A 14,359-nucleotide genomic window follows, 5' to 3' on the forward strand; every position below is an offset into this window, starting at 1 on the left:
TTTTTCATAAATCAAGAGACGCATAATCCCCTTTTCAAAGAGATAAGCTCGATTCTGGCTATTTTGAGATAAGGATTGTTTGGGACCAATTCACTCAGCGGTGGGGCCATGGTCAAGATAACAAAGGCCGGGACAATGGAGAGGCATCATATTGTTCACATGCATCCCCCTTCTAAAATTTACCTTGAAGATATATTTTTTATCCAAAATTTAGGGATTCATCATCAAACCTAAGTTGATCATAAAAATTAAAAAAGGAAAAAAAAAATGAACTTTCAAATGTGAATTGTTTTTAGGATTTTTTTTAGCACCGTTCATATATGATTTAACCCCATGTGTTTTACACAACATTCATCTTAAAGATGGCTGTTAAAGAGTCAGCGGGCTTACTCATCAAACACATTTCCGTCATACAGAAATCACTACTGTGATTTACTGCAATTCAGATGGTGAAAAGGTTTACTGCAATTCAGATGGTGAAAAGGTTGTGTACAGTGTTTGAAACTCGTCGAGTCGAGCCAGACTCGCCCGGTTCGACTCGGAAATCGTCAGTTACCGAGCCAGTTCAACGAAAAAATTGAGAATCGCCCGTGTCCAGAGATAACCAGGCGATTCTTGACTATTCCCAATAGTGAATCGCGAGTCTCACCGAAAAGTTTTGGATTTACACGTAGCCGCCTCACGAGAGCGACACGTGGCAACCCTCCACACGTGACAATTCACCTCGCTCGTATGCCCCATAGCATTTCTACACGCGTGGCTAAATGACTAGTACACAACACTTTATAGAGAACAAAGGATCTCTCATCCTTCGACATGGGATAATTCTCACAAAAAGTCATTCAAACAAGATGATTCAATATGTATTATATTATATAAGCTACTGAATCCTATCAGGCGATGTGGTGGTGTTGGTTGACAACCTTGAATTTTCGCGCGGGCGCCTTGACTTCGAACCCCGCGCGTCGTCGTTTATAATACAACATTTTTTTTAAGATAAAGATAAAAAATAGAGATAAAGATAAAAAATAAAAAGCTTTTCAAGATAATGAATAAAAAGCTTGAAATAAAATAGAAAAAATAAAAAGCTTTTCTTATTATAAAAAAAGCTTAAATAATAAAAAATAAAAAACATTTCAAGATAAAGATAAGAAATATAATACAACATTTTTTTATTTTCCTTGTAAAACAAATACAAGGTAATATAAAAAGTATTTCTCGCAAAAAAATAAAACAAAAGGCATAAAAAAAAATTTTGATAACAAAAATAAACAAAGGCAGAAAATACTATTGTAAAAAATTAGAAAAAATAAAAAATAAAAAGCTTTTCAAGATAAAGATAAAAAATATAATACAACATTTTTTTATTTTTCTTGTAAAAAAAATACAAGGTAATATAACAAGTATTTCTTGCAAAAAAATAAAACAAAAGGCATAAAAAAATAAAATGTACTTTGGCAACATCATTTTTTTATTTTTCTTGTAAAAAAAAATAAAAAGTAATACAACAAGCAAAAAAAAATGTAGTACAACATCTTCTTATTTTGTCAAAAAAAAAAAAACAACGATAATCAACAAGTATCATATTTTTCTTGTAAAAAAAAATAAAAGATAACACAATAAGTATTTCTTGTCAAAAAAATAAAAGGTATTTCTTAATACAACCTAAGAATAAATGGTCTAATTATATTTTTTATTTTTATAACATGATGGTCTTTAACATAAATTTAGTAATATTAATTTAAAGATAGGATTCATACAATGAAACCATTTGAAATCTCTCACTTTCTACTAACAATCTCTTTCACTAATTTATTCTAGAAACCTAAAAAATTAAATAAAATTGATACGCATTTTAATAATTTCTATGTTGATAACCAAATCTTTTATTTTATTTATTAATTTTTGTATTATAAATCATGTAGTGTACTATTTTTCTTACAGTTTTCAATAATACATTTTAAAGTAGATGATATTATAAAATAATTTGGATTTGTTATTATTTATATAATAAAAAAATTATTGGTATATAATATTATAGTTAGTTAGGTTGTAATAATTTGGGTTTTTTTAGCGGATTAAGGTTTTCCGCCAATTCGAGATTTTAGTGACCAAATTTTCATCGATTTAGTCAACTCTTTATTGTAGTCCATATATGATTATATAATTAATTCATGATAATGCTATGATTTCTTTTGTTTAATGTAAATTTAATGGTCAACATAAGTTCATACAGAGAAAGAACATCTCAATATTCATAAATCGATGAAAACAATAAAAGTTAATAATGTAGTACCCCCATTTCTTATTGGATTCCTAAAATACAACATTTATAATGAATTTTAATAATTTTTTTGAATTTTTTTAAGGCTTAATCCGAGTGATCCGGCCCGATTTCCGATCCGGATCACCGATTCGCCGATCCGGATCGGTTTTTAGGATGTTCGATCCGGGTCACCGATCCGTTTTTTAAACCACCGGTTGTGTGACACTACATATCACACAACCATATGCCGTTTTAATTTTATGACAGGGAAGGAGCAGCTAATTTAAAACATTTAATTACCTGCATAACCATGTGTTCAGAATAAGTGGAAACTATGGAATATAGACAACTTATAGAAATTTTTTACCACCTGTTTTAACAAGTATTATGAAAGGGTGTGGTTTCTATAAGGTTGCAACCATAAACAATCCAATTAAAGTGCACCTCCACACTTTATCATAACATGTATTTTTTGTGTTAAAAATTTGTAGGATTATCTGAAAATCTATTTTCATATCTAATTATAAAATTTTATAACTCTAAAAATGGTTAAAATCAAGTAGATCTATAAACATATGAAAATCTTGAAAATAGACAGTCTAGATAATGTGTTGCAAGATGCACTATTTCTAGAACTCAAAATCTTCTTCTTTTTTTTTTCATATTCATACATCTAGATGTCGAGATGATCAATTAGAGGCTTTTTCAACATTGAAACAACCTTTTCCGATGGATTTTTGAGGTGCATTTGTAGTTCTACATTTTAAGGTTGCAACCTTATATAAACTTTTCCCATTATAAAATTACCTAAACACTCTCCATACTTGCATTTGCCATTTTTTATGGGGTTTTATTTCAATTTGGAATATTGAACATGTTAATTTCGAAATTAAAAACTTTAGACACAAAAGATGAGAACATTTACATCAAGGGCCACTACATTGGAGTAAACCCTGAAAAATGAAGAAAACCATAGGAAATTCTTTTTGGGTAGTTGAGATTAGGTAGATGAGTGAATCATCAGCTTGTTAAATATTATATGGGCACAAAAGAAGATCGAAGCTTCAGCCTGAATAAATAGACTGATATATGCAAATAATGCAATCTATATGATGTGGAGTTTGAAGGCCTTTCCTTCTTGGTTTTTTGGGTAAGTACAGTTTGAAGGCCCTAACCTTAGAAGACTATACATGTCAACTCAGTGGCCAGATTAGGGTGGTTCAGTTTGTTAGAGCTACATACCTTAAGAGAGCGATCACACTCACTGAAGTTTCCTCTATAATTCTTTAAGTTCTACTAATAGTGGCTGGCATTGTTCCTGCCGTAGAACCACTGCAAAGAAAACCCTATTTACCAAATAAAAAGAGAAGTACATTTAACTTTTGAAACTAAAATTTTAATGCAAATGATCTATCATTATGTACTACGTTACAATTAATGGTGGTGAACTCTACTTTCATCTGTTCAAAGTCAAATAATTACAGTAAAGAAGACCATCAGACAAGAACAACAAATATACCGTCGAAAATAGAAGGTGTGATGGTAAACTGCAAATATCAAGTCCAGTGGCAAATTGGCACTAAGGTTGTACTGCCGGTCCCTTATACTTGCCAGAGCGGATGTAAAAATCGTCCGGTGCTTCGACCTCCTCAAGCCAAGCAAAACTTTCTTCATCGTGTAAATCAAATCCATTTTCTGCAACAACTCAAATCAAGGAAGTTGGTACAAAAGATAAGACTTCACAAATCATTAATCACAAGAAAAAGAGGCATATTGATTATGGTCTTTACCCAAACTTGAAAGGGGGTAATCATTGTAGTAGGTGCAGTTCCGTCCAGCAGCTTCAGAGTAAGGAGGAGCAAGGACATCAAGCACAGCGCATGAAGTAATAGCAGTGAAGCAATGTATATTACCACCACTTCTTGGGAACAAAACAGAAGTCTCACATGGTGCCGTTAAAACATTATCAACCCTCAACTTTGCCAATCTCACTGCAACAGATGAAAGGAGATGAATCATTTGAAACAATCACTAAAATAATCAGAAGAAACAAGTTCAACCAACATTTAAGAAACTTGAGATAGTTGAAAAGTAATTGACTTTGAGACATTTGGTACTTTCGCTAACACACTGACCCCACACTAACCGCTACAAATCGACTGGGCTGGACTCCAAAGTAAGATATCTTAAAAATTTGGATATTCTCTTTTTTCCATAGAAACCATTGAGGACAGCTCCTATATTTCTCGAAATCAAGTAGCTTTGGAAGGAGGCAAGAGGAAGGCTTAGAGATTTACATTGGGAGTTGGCCTCTGTTCGTATACACGCTGGCTCAACCCAGTCATAGGATTTGACATGCATGGATCCATAAAGTACTTTGCTCCAGACAGTCATTCCAGGATGGTCATGGAGAGGAATACCTGATGAAGTCGGAAGGCAAAATATACCAATCTGCAAAATGGAGAAATGATTTACTTCACTTGGAACATCAGTAACAACAGGAATTCAAACTACTTTCAAGTAATTTTTCCGCCAATTTTAAGTATTACTAAATATTAAAGAATGAAGGAAAAACAAATCAAGCCACAACCTTCAAACAGCAGCAAAATTGAACAAAAGCTGGATGTCTCGTTGCATATAGCAGACTTGGTATGTTTCCCTACAATTTTCTAATGATGAAGGATGTATAAACTTTGGATTAAAGCAGAGTAAAATGACAAAATAAAAGTAGGAATTATAGACCTTCCTATACATCACAACACCATCACACTTATTCTAAAAATACAACCATTAACATCTCGTTCCAGCATCACACCTTAAGCAGGTCATCAAAACCAAACAATAAATCCTACTAGACCTCGAACATGTGGGACTACCATTCCCTGATTTAGCATCAATTTTTCAATGAGGAGAGAAATCCAACTTTGACAATAAACAATTCTGAACAATGCATCTGACAAATTGCAACTGACAATACAAACCCCAAAAAGTACAAGTGGTGTATCATATTGTTATCCAGCATGTATAATATTAAGACATATATTCATAACAAATATTTACCATGAAATATGGAATAAAATATAGAAGGCAAAAGGCAACTGTCAAGGAAACATATTATCTTAATGAGGATACCTAGAACCAAAAGCATGATATCACAATGAGAAAAGTAATTGTCAGAAAGTAAAAGTAACTGATTGCATAAAGTAACTGATTACTTAACTGTAAAATTATTACATTCATGTATGTGCAGGTATGTGATTGGTTGAGCCCATCGAGCTAGTCTTGTCGAAAGATTATTCATTAGTCTATTTTGTCCAAAACATCCATGACCACGATCCTCAGAAGAATCTTCTCTAAGCCCAACATCCTCAGGTTCAAATGCATCTGTAAAAGTATTTAGCAGAAATTAAGCCGTCAAAACTTACATTTGCAATCTGATCTAGTGTGGATGCAACAAATAGGTAAAAAAAGAGTGTCAACCATTGTGAGTAATGCATATAAAATATAGAGCTAAATGATGCAAAAAAGCAAATCCAAGATTGCAAACAAAACCATAAAGTAGAATTCATGGCATTGGGACAATAAAATTATTTTTTCTGAGTTTAAGATGGGAGAATGGACTCCCAATTTAAGCAGAAAGCTTTCGAAGACCTGATGCCTGTAAATATGTAGATCCAAAACAACATGATTAAACCAAGACATTGGGAACCCAGTTTTCAGTTCTTTGTCTTGAAATTCGAGAAAACGCACACAAGTGAAAGAAATACAAAGGATAAAGAAAAGCACACCAACCTAGTCAGCTCATTTAAGAACTTTCAAATTCAGACATTATTGGATGCATCAACCGAACATTAACCATTTTGCTCCACAAGAAACATCTGAGGATGCCATAAAAACAAGCCTCCCACTTGAAAGGATCAATCTCCTCTATTAGCTGATAGAGGACCTCGCGTGCTGCCAACGAAGCAAGGTCAGTAGTGGTGGTTGCAGACTTGAGTACATGTCTCATGTGTTTAAGAAATGAATATACTAGTGCTTACATGCAGACCTGGGAAAGAAATTCACAGATCTCCCTTTAAAATCTGACGTGCAATAGGCATGTTTGACAGCCCTAAGAAAAAACTTAAGGCATGTTTGGCAACAATTCTGTCTTAGTCCAGCTAATTTTAAAACCTTTAGATTCTAGAGCATCCCTTCAAGTTTCTAACTTTGTGTTGACGCAGTTTCGGGTCTCATTGATCAAAACTATGTCATCTGTGAACATGCACCACGGTACCTCATCCTGTAGGTGCCTAGTTAAGTCATCCATAGCTAAGACAAAGAGGTATAGGCTCAATGCTGACCCCTGATGTAGACTTATTGTCACTGAAAACTCATTCGTCTCTCTACTAGTTGTTCGTACACTAATTATCGCTCCATCGTACATATCTCTCACCAAGTCGATATGGTGTTTGGAGACTCTTTTTTTTTCCAACACCCACCAAATCAAATCTCAAGGTACGTTATCATAAGCTTTCTCTAGATCAATAAAGACCATGTGAAGGTGTTTTCTCTTCGTCCTAAACTTCTCAATCAGTTGCCTAAGTAGGAAAATAGCCTTGGTTGTTGACCTCCTTGGCATAAAACCAAATTAGTTTTTTAATAAACTTGTTTCATGATTTAGTCATTGCTCAATCAACTCGCTCTCAGAGCTTTATAGTATGGCTCATAAGTTGATATCTTGATAGTTCGCACAATTTTGTATTATCTCCTTTGTTCATGTAAATTATATAATATATATATGGGAGAGTCTGAGGTCAGCCTGCTAACTCACAACTCAGTAAACATCCAATAGCCCAGATTGAATCTGGGTCGATCCAACATTTACAATTGCAGTTTGTATTTTACTTTTAATTTTTTTTCTACAAATCCAAATTACTTAAAATTTGAAGCGACTATTCTTAAAAATAAGCGAATCTAATAAAAATATCAAAAAAAATAACTCATAAAAATTAAATGGACTAAAATACCCCTAAAATTTTCAGGGGTATTTTGGTCAATTTAGTTTTCGAATTATTTTTTATTTTTATAAGGTGCGCCTTGATGACAAGAGTGGACACCCCAAATTTCATGTGATTTAGATTTGTATAAAAAAGTTAAAATTCAAATACGAGATACAGTCGTGACCATCAAATCGGCCCAGATTCAATCTACCACAAGGAAATAAGAGTCCTCCCCAAGATCCGTTATTTCAAATCGAATAGAAAGTTGTTGGCCACGTCTTCATTCAAGCTTTTTGACATCTCACCAGTGGCAATTTAAGTCAACCACATACAACAATATAATGGGAATTTTCTTATTCATTATTTTAAAGAAATAAACTCCAGTTGGCATTAGAAACTTTATAACCACAAAAAAAAAAAAAAAAAAAGACAAGCAACAATTTTTCCAAACTAAGCCCGAGGTGCATGTTTTAAAACCATAAAGAGCATCCTTTATTTACACATACGGGATGTCGCTTAGACTCAAATCTGGAGGTTGTATCACGTAAATAACTTGATCTACGCCGCCAGAGAGGAATGTGTTCTTCACATCCATCGGCCATAACCACCTTTCTTTGCTTCTAGTTAGTGCAAAAATGGTTTTTAACATAGTCATCTTTGTGACCACGCTAAAAGGCTTCCCACAATCTAACCCATACTTTTGAGAGAACAAATGAACCACAAGCCTAGTCTAATATCGATGAAAAACCCACTTGCAAGTAATAGGAGTAACACTTTTGAGCAATCTTGGCCAAATCGATCATTGTGCCCTTGGCATTTCCCCACCTGGGAAATCCATTACCATATTCATATGTAGATGGTAAAACATCATCTAATGAACCTACAAAGAAACAAGAAGTAACATTCACAAAATTTTGGTCATCTCTATACCTGGTCGGGACCTTCCTTTATCGTTTTAACATTCTTAGTATCTGCAATGAATGTTATTCTTTGGGCGCTTCTTTGTCTTTAAGTAAGTGAATTTGTTGTTCATTAATGGAGCCTTCGGCCATCACCTCCATAAATAACTTACTGCTCATTTAATTGGATTGTGGTTCGTTAGAACCTGTTTTCCATGTTAAAAATTTGGGGGGGGGGCGAGAGAGGAAGAGAAACGGGTAGAAAGTCCAATTGTAATATTCCCAAGATAATCTGAGTATGAGCTCTGATACCATATTGGAATCTTAAGAATGTCCAAAAAGGAGGAGGTATGTCATGCAGCTCATGCTAATAGAAGGGGGTGAGAAATATTGTTCACCATGAGAAATAGAGAGGGCAATTCTAATAGGAATCTTGTTTAACGACTTAACTAGAAATGGACAGGGGAGGTATGCACCTTTTTAGGGGGTGATTTTCAGAGAAGACAACACTCCATATTTAAAGGAAAGACGCATCAAACTGAACATAAAAAAATAAAACAGCTACACATAAAACAGATAAACATCAAGTAGCGAAAGGCCATGCAAGAGCTCCTAAATTACCTCCAAGTCTATCACGAACCTCTCTTCTCTCTCTCTACAAATTTCCACACTTCTTTCTCATACTCACTTAAAACAAAAAGACCTCTTTTATAGATAATATTCCCACAAATCCCCATACAACCATTAATTCATGACAACTCATTTTCCTATTTTCTAATATGACTCTTTATTTCTCTCCCCAACTCCAGACATTCTCTCAAATCTCCACAATAATCTAGAGACGCAAAAGACTAAATTACCCTTTAAAAATTTTGAATTACCATTTCAACATTCCCCCTTAATTCAAAAATTTCCTTTTTTAGTTTGCTTCAAGTTTGATAGACAAATCTTCAACTTCCTCTTTCAAGGCTTTATGTCCTTCACGAGTGCCTCCATGGTTTACTCCATCTCATTGAATTGTTTTTTGGTCATCAATCACAGCACTAAAAGGAGGAGTTGAGAAATATTATTTATCATGAGAGAAAGAGAGCACGCCATTTTAATAGGAATCTTGTTTAACAACTTAAATAGAACTAGAAGGGGGAGGTACACTTTTGTTTTAGGGGTGATTTTCAAACAAGATAACACTCCATATTATAAGGAAATAAAATTCAAACTACACATACAAAATTAAAACAAATGTATATTAATAAACACAAATAAAATAAACAAACATTAGGGCCAAAGGCCAGAGTAGAGCTCCTAGATTACCTCGAAGTCTGTCACAAACCTCTCTTCTCTCTCACTCTCTACAATTTTTCACCCTTCTTTCTCATACTCACTTAACACAAAAACACCTCTATTTATAGAGGATTTTCCGACAAACTCCCATACAATCTTTAATTATAACAACTAAGTTTCATATAGTCCACTACGACTCTTGCTTTCTCTCCCCACCTCGAGAACATTCTCTCAAATCTCTACAATAGCATAGAAAAGAAAAAGGCTAAATTACTCTTCTACAATTTTTGAATCGCCAGTTCAACAATTGGAACACAGCAAGAAGATTTTACAGGTAGAGAATCTAGGATCCCAGTGATTGAAGAACATATCTCATCTCTATTAATTTTTTGCACATAGGAACATAAGCGTTTCCAAAGTTGGTACCTATTGGATTTCAAATTGTTATGGGCTTAGGTGCTTCTTTCCAGGGTCTCGATACTGTCTAGTTCGATTTATGGCAGCCTCCAGCTATGGTAGCAATCAAATTTAACTTTGATAGTTGCTAATTAAGCAACCGATGCCCTAAGAGTATTGGGGGGTATTCAGAAATAATCAATCCCAAGTTGTGCTCTCTTTCATAAGGTCCATAATCACTGCTAACTCCAACATAGTGAGGACTCTGCCCTTAAAAGTGACAAAAAAGGATAGATAATTACTCCTGCAATGAAAAGAAAATCAAAGACGACGATAAAGAGTTCCATTGCAGCAATTCAATTTCCATGTTTGTTTAGAGGAACATTTAGGGAAAATATGTTCTATTTACACCCACAAATTTGACAAATTCCTAGCAAGTATTGAATCGAGATCACATATGCAGGATCCATATCGCCAAAACATGATAATATGACTTTAAAAACCAGAAAGATTCAAGTTGTATGCAGCACATTCAGTATAATAGCCGACCAAAATACGCAAAGACAAAGCACTATCAATTCCCCAATTCAATCATAAAAGAATCTCTCTAATGCACAAACTCGCTTTACCTATCTAAATTTTCAGGTGAAGTGCAAGAGATATAGGCAGAACAGCAGTTGAAGTGCCAGAGAGAGAAATAGAGAGTACCCACTGTGTAAAGAAAGACCTAAAAGAGAGAAAATAAAAGGAAAATCGAGAGAGAGAAAGAACTGAATAGAGAGATAAATCATCGAGAAAAAGAGTAAGAAAGAGAAAGTACCCATGAGAGCGGAGAGCTTTCTGATGGAGTGAGAAGGAGGAGGAGTCGGCGTGGAGGAAGTGAATGTCTTCTTGCAGAGATCGTAGAGGGCTTGAACTGAGCTTTTTCCCATCCCTTTTGTGGTCGGAATCGTCCTCTCGTCTTTACGAGTCTTTCTCTCTCTAACCTCTCTCTCTCTACTGTGTGCGTTGCGGTCACTGTGGCCCTGTGCTTGCCCTCAAGGCTCTGAAATTGGTAACTTTTCAAAGGCTTGTAGAAACGTCTTGATGATATACAAAAATTACACAAGTACCCTTTTCTTACAAACAAATTTCTCCTAAAAAATTGTATGAGATTTTGGTGGAAGCCAATTCAGACAAAATTACTATTTACGCTTAATGGATATTTTTCTTTCGAATATTGTTTGAAATCAAGGTTTGACAACAGATCGATGATCTGGATTGTCCATCCTGAAAATTGGGTTCGATTGATCGGAGGATCGACCAGATGAGCAAGATCCAACATTAAAAACAAATAAAAAACTAACTAAAGTTTCTTTAAAACATATAGTTTTTAATTATGTTATTGCACTATATTTTTTATTGTTTTATTAAAAGTACATAAGTATTGAGAGCATGTCTCATGTATAAGTATTTGTTACCCATTACATCCATTTTATAGTCAAGATGAAATTTAAAATGCCATGCATTGCAATAAAGTGATCTCTCTTACTCAAATTTATCGTGAAAAAAAAGGAAGTGCATGATAGCTTTGGGCTTTTTGTTTTAATAGAGAGTATGACCCGTACAAATAAATAGATCTAATGTATAATAAAATATGGATAAAAATATAGAATTAGAAAACATGAATTTACAATCATATTTTAATAAAATTAAAAAATAAATAAATTCATACTTACAATATAGAATAATAGATAGAACAACTCGAAAATAGATTTTAAATTGATCGGACTAATGGTACCCATAAAGCCACCGTTATTTTTTTACTTTAAACTATCCCATGAGTTGGTATTGATTTTTTTTTAAAAAAAATCCTATAAATTAATATTATTTTTATTTTTAAATATACCATAAATTAGTATTGTATTTTTTCTTTATAAATATCTCAATGAACTAGTATTATTCACCCCACATTTTTTTTTATTGGTCAGAGTTCATTCGTCCCAAGTTCCTAACACTATGGAGTAAGCAATGAAATGTTCGAAAGGGTTAAAAGGAAGATTGTCCCACATTGTATATTTGTAAATTCAAAATTGTGATAACTGGTTGATTTGTCTAATTCTCTTTAACAAAACTAGTACAGAGCGGTTCGACCGGCGAATTTGGGGGAGAGGCGGTCTGGGACGTCCTAAGGCGATTTTTAATTTGGATCACCGAATTTATGAACATTCTTTGAAATTATACCGGTGTTTTCTTTGTTTTGAGAATGAACTTCTACTCCATATTCTTGTGTTTTCTTTGTTTTGAGAATGAACTTCTAAGTTGCATCCCATTCTACATGCTACAAAACCTCTCAAAACAAATGGCTACCACTTCTTCTTTTTTTTGTGAGTAATGAATAGCACTTCGTGCAAAATAATGGTCATCTCAGAAAGAGATAGTTCTGAGTTCTCCTACAAGGCTTCCAGCAAAGTCCTTGCTCAGGCTCCAATTATTCACTGATTTGATTGTGCGTTGCACTATGGAAGCCACATCATGGGATCAGGATCTCCCCCATCGCAGTGCTCCTAGAAGGGTTCCTCATGTTGGATGTCCTGATATTCAATATTCAAAAGATGAAGGGACAAATCATATCTCTTCATCCTCTTGAGGGTGGGGGACTAGGAATACAAGTTCAAGATCATGGAAGAAGGCAACCATCAAAGTTCAAAAGATGCAGTTGAGGAATAGATGGAGGAGAAACCTCGTAGAAGAAGATCCACAAGAGGATGGGTTGCCACCCTTGTGTGCAAAGAGCGCAAGAACCAGGTTAGGTGGAAGTCAAACACAGATGCTGACATAGAATGTCAAAGAATGTATGAAGAGTAGCCCATAGCGGTGGTCGAGCAGTTATGGCCAGGCATGGCGAAACTGATGTACGTGGCAACACGGGAGCCACCACAATGGGAGCCAAGTCATTGTGTAGGGGTGTTAATACTAGTAGATCTGATTGGAACAACTCGAAGCGACATGGTGAGAGATATAGATGAACTGAAACCCAATTGCCCCTAGAGCATATTTCAATCTCATAAGAGATCTACCTTACCCAAATGAGGCCAACACTAACGGATCTTGTGCGTACAACAAAGATCCCTTTGGGACTATGCCGCATGCTCTACTAGGGACTAAACAACTAGATTATAGTCAACAGCATACCCTATAGCATTCAATGCTGAGGGCAAGACTAGGTCCTTGCACACCTTTATTTAGGCTAAATTCTCAGACCTTGGCATGGCCAAAGGATCTAGTAAGGCCTCAAGTAGATTAGGCAACCTTGGAGCTTAAAGTCGCTACAACTGCAGGTTATGGATATTTATTCTGTGTGTATAGTTACTTTTTCTCATGTGTATAAGGAGGCAAATTCGGTGGTGAATGGTTTAACTAAAAGCGGGTGTCTTTTTCTTGCCTTACTATTTCTGATGCCTCTATCCTTTGAGATGAGATGTGAGCATATCACATTTGTCAAAAACAAGAAAGGCCTTGAGTGGATTAGCCAACCTATCTTGCTCACTGTTCATGCTCTAGGGATTTCAAATGGCAAACATTGATCTAGTAATGTCCTATTCGTAATAAGCAAATGATACACTTATTTTTTTGTGATGCGACATTAGAACAAATGAAGAACCCTTGGTTGTTCCTAAGGTGTTTGAAGTAGTCTGCAGATTGCACGTAAACGTGGAGAAACCAAGTTAACGTAAATATGGAGAAACCAAGCTAATTGGCATGGCTTACGAGATGGAGCTAATTTGATATCTTGCAAGATGCTCAGGTGTGGAATCCATTCATTGCCAGGTAAATAGCTTGGCCTTCTTCTAAAAGAGGGTTGGATTCCTAAGTTGTATGGGACATTGTGGTAGAAAGGATCCAAAAATCAGCTAGATCTTGGGAGGGCTAGCCATTTTTATCTGGGACATGATTACACACCTTATCTAAATTGCTTGTATATTACTTGCGATTGTTTCACATGCCTGGCGAAGCCGTAAAGAAGGAAGCCGTGACGGAGAGCCGATAAGGTTGGGATCAAGTTTCATCAAGTGCACTAGGAGAAAATCTATGTCAAAAACAATGTTGTTAAGAGCATCCCTGGGCCAAAACAATATAGGATAGACATGAGCCGGATCCAAAATTATGATGAGGCTCAAATCCAACCTCTACCAGAAAAATTGGTTAGTGCGAGGCTGGGCCCTATATAGATATTAAAAAGAGGCCCACGGGCCAGATTTGGGCTAATGAGATGGAGCTGGTTCTGAATATTGCATGGTGCTTAGGGCAAGGATTTGAATCTTTACAATGCAAATACATTGGCCTTCTACCAAAAGAGGGTCGGATTCCTAAGTCTGTATGGGACCTTGTGGTAGAAAGGATCCAAAGAAAAGCTAGATCGTTGGAGAGCAGGCCATCTTTCTCTAGGGGACATGATCACCATGTCTAAATTGCTCGTATGTTACTTACGATTGTTCCACATGCCTGGCCAAGTTGTGAAAGAAGTTGGAGCCATGATGAAATGATTCCCATGG

The 14,359-nt window shown here is 35.2% G+C and overlaps 1 protein-coding gene across 7 annotated transcripts; it reads right to left on the reverse strand.

Moving 5' to 3' along the window:
- Nucleotides 1-3,249: 3,249 nt before the first annotated feature.
- On the reverse strand, nt 3,250-10,904 carry LOC18434042 (2-aminoethanethiol dioxygenase, putative (DUF1637)). 7 transcript variants are annotated; one of them, XR_016042044.1, is made up of 7 exons: nt 10,645-10,904; nt 6,059-6,220; nt 5,487-5,650; nt 4,564-4,717; nt 4,057-4,257; nt 3,786-3,961; nt 3,250-3,598 (listed from the first exon to the last, which is right to left on the reverse strand). XR_016042044.1 is itself a non-coding variant. In XM_088848801.1 (6 exons), the coding sequence occupies exons 3-6, from the start codon at nt 5,565-5,567 to the stop codon at nt 3,846-3,848; spliced, it is 552 nt and encodes a 183-aa protein (XP_088704927.1). In that variant the 5' UTR covers nt 5,568-5,650; nt 6,059-6,220; nt 10,454-10,865; the 3' UTR covers nt 3,641-3,845. The 7 variants fall into 7 exon arrangements, 2 of the variants coding, with proteins under 2 accessions (XP_088704927.1, XP_011623281.1); XR_016042043.1 differs by having other exon boundaries at nt 3,250-3,612; XR_016042045.1 differs by having other exon boundaries at nt 3,250-3,612; nt 10,454-10,861.
- Nucleotides 10,905-14,359: the final 3,455 nt, after the last annotated feature.

The sequence above is a fragment of the Amborella trichopoda genome, chromosome 10 (genome assembly GCF_054954075.1).
Source record: "Amborella trichopoda isolate Santa Cruz 75 chromosome 10, AtrichopodaSantaCruz75HAP2 v2.0, whole genome shotgun sequence".
Lineage (NCBI taxonomy): Eukaryota > Viridiplantae > Streptophyta > Magnoliopsida > Amborellales > Amborellaceae > Amborella > Amborella trichopoda.

Coding starts and splice junctions, on each gene's coding strand:
- LOC18434042 (XM_011624979.3), bottom strand. CDS start 10,756: ATGGGAAAAAGCTCAGTTCAAGCCCTCTACGATCTCTGCAAGAAGACA. Junction 5,651..10,644: donor AAAGCTCTCCGCTCTCATGG/GTACTTTCTCTT, acceptor ATACTTTTACAG/ATGCATTTGAACCTGAGGAT. Junction 3,962..4,056: donor TTACCCCCTTTCAAGTTTGG/GTAAAGACCATA, acceptor GAGTTGTTGCAG/AAAATGGATTTGATTTACAC.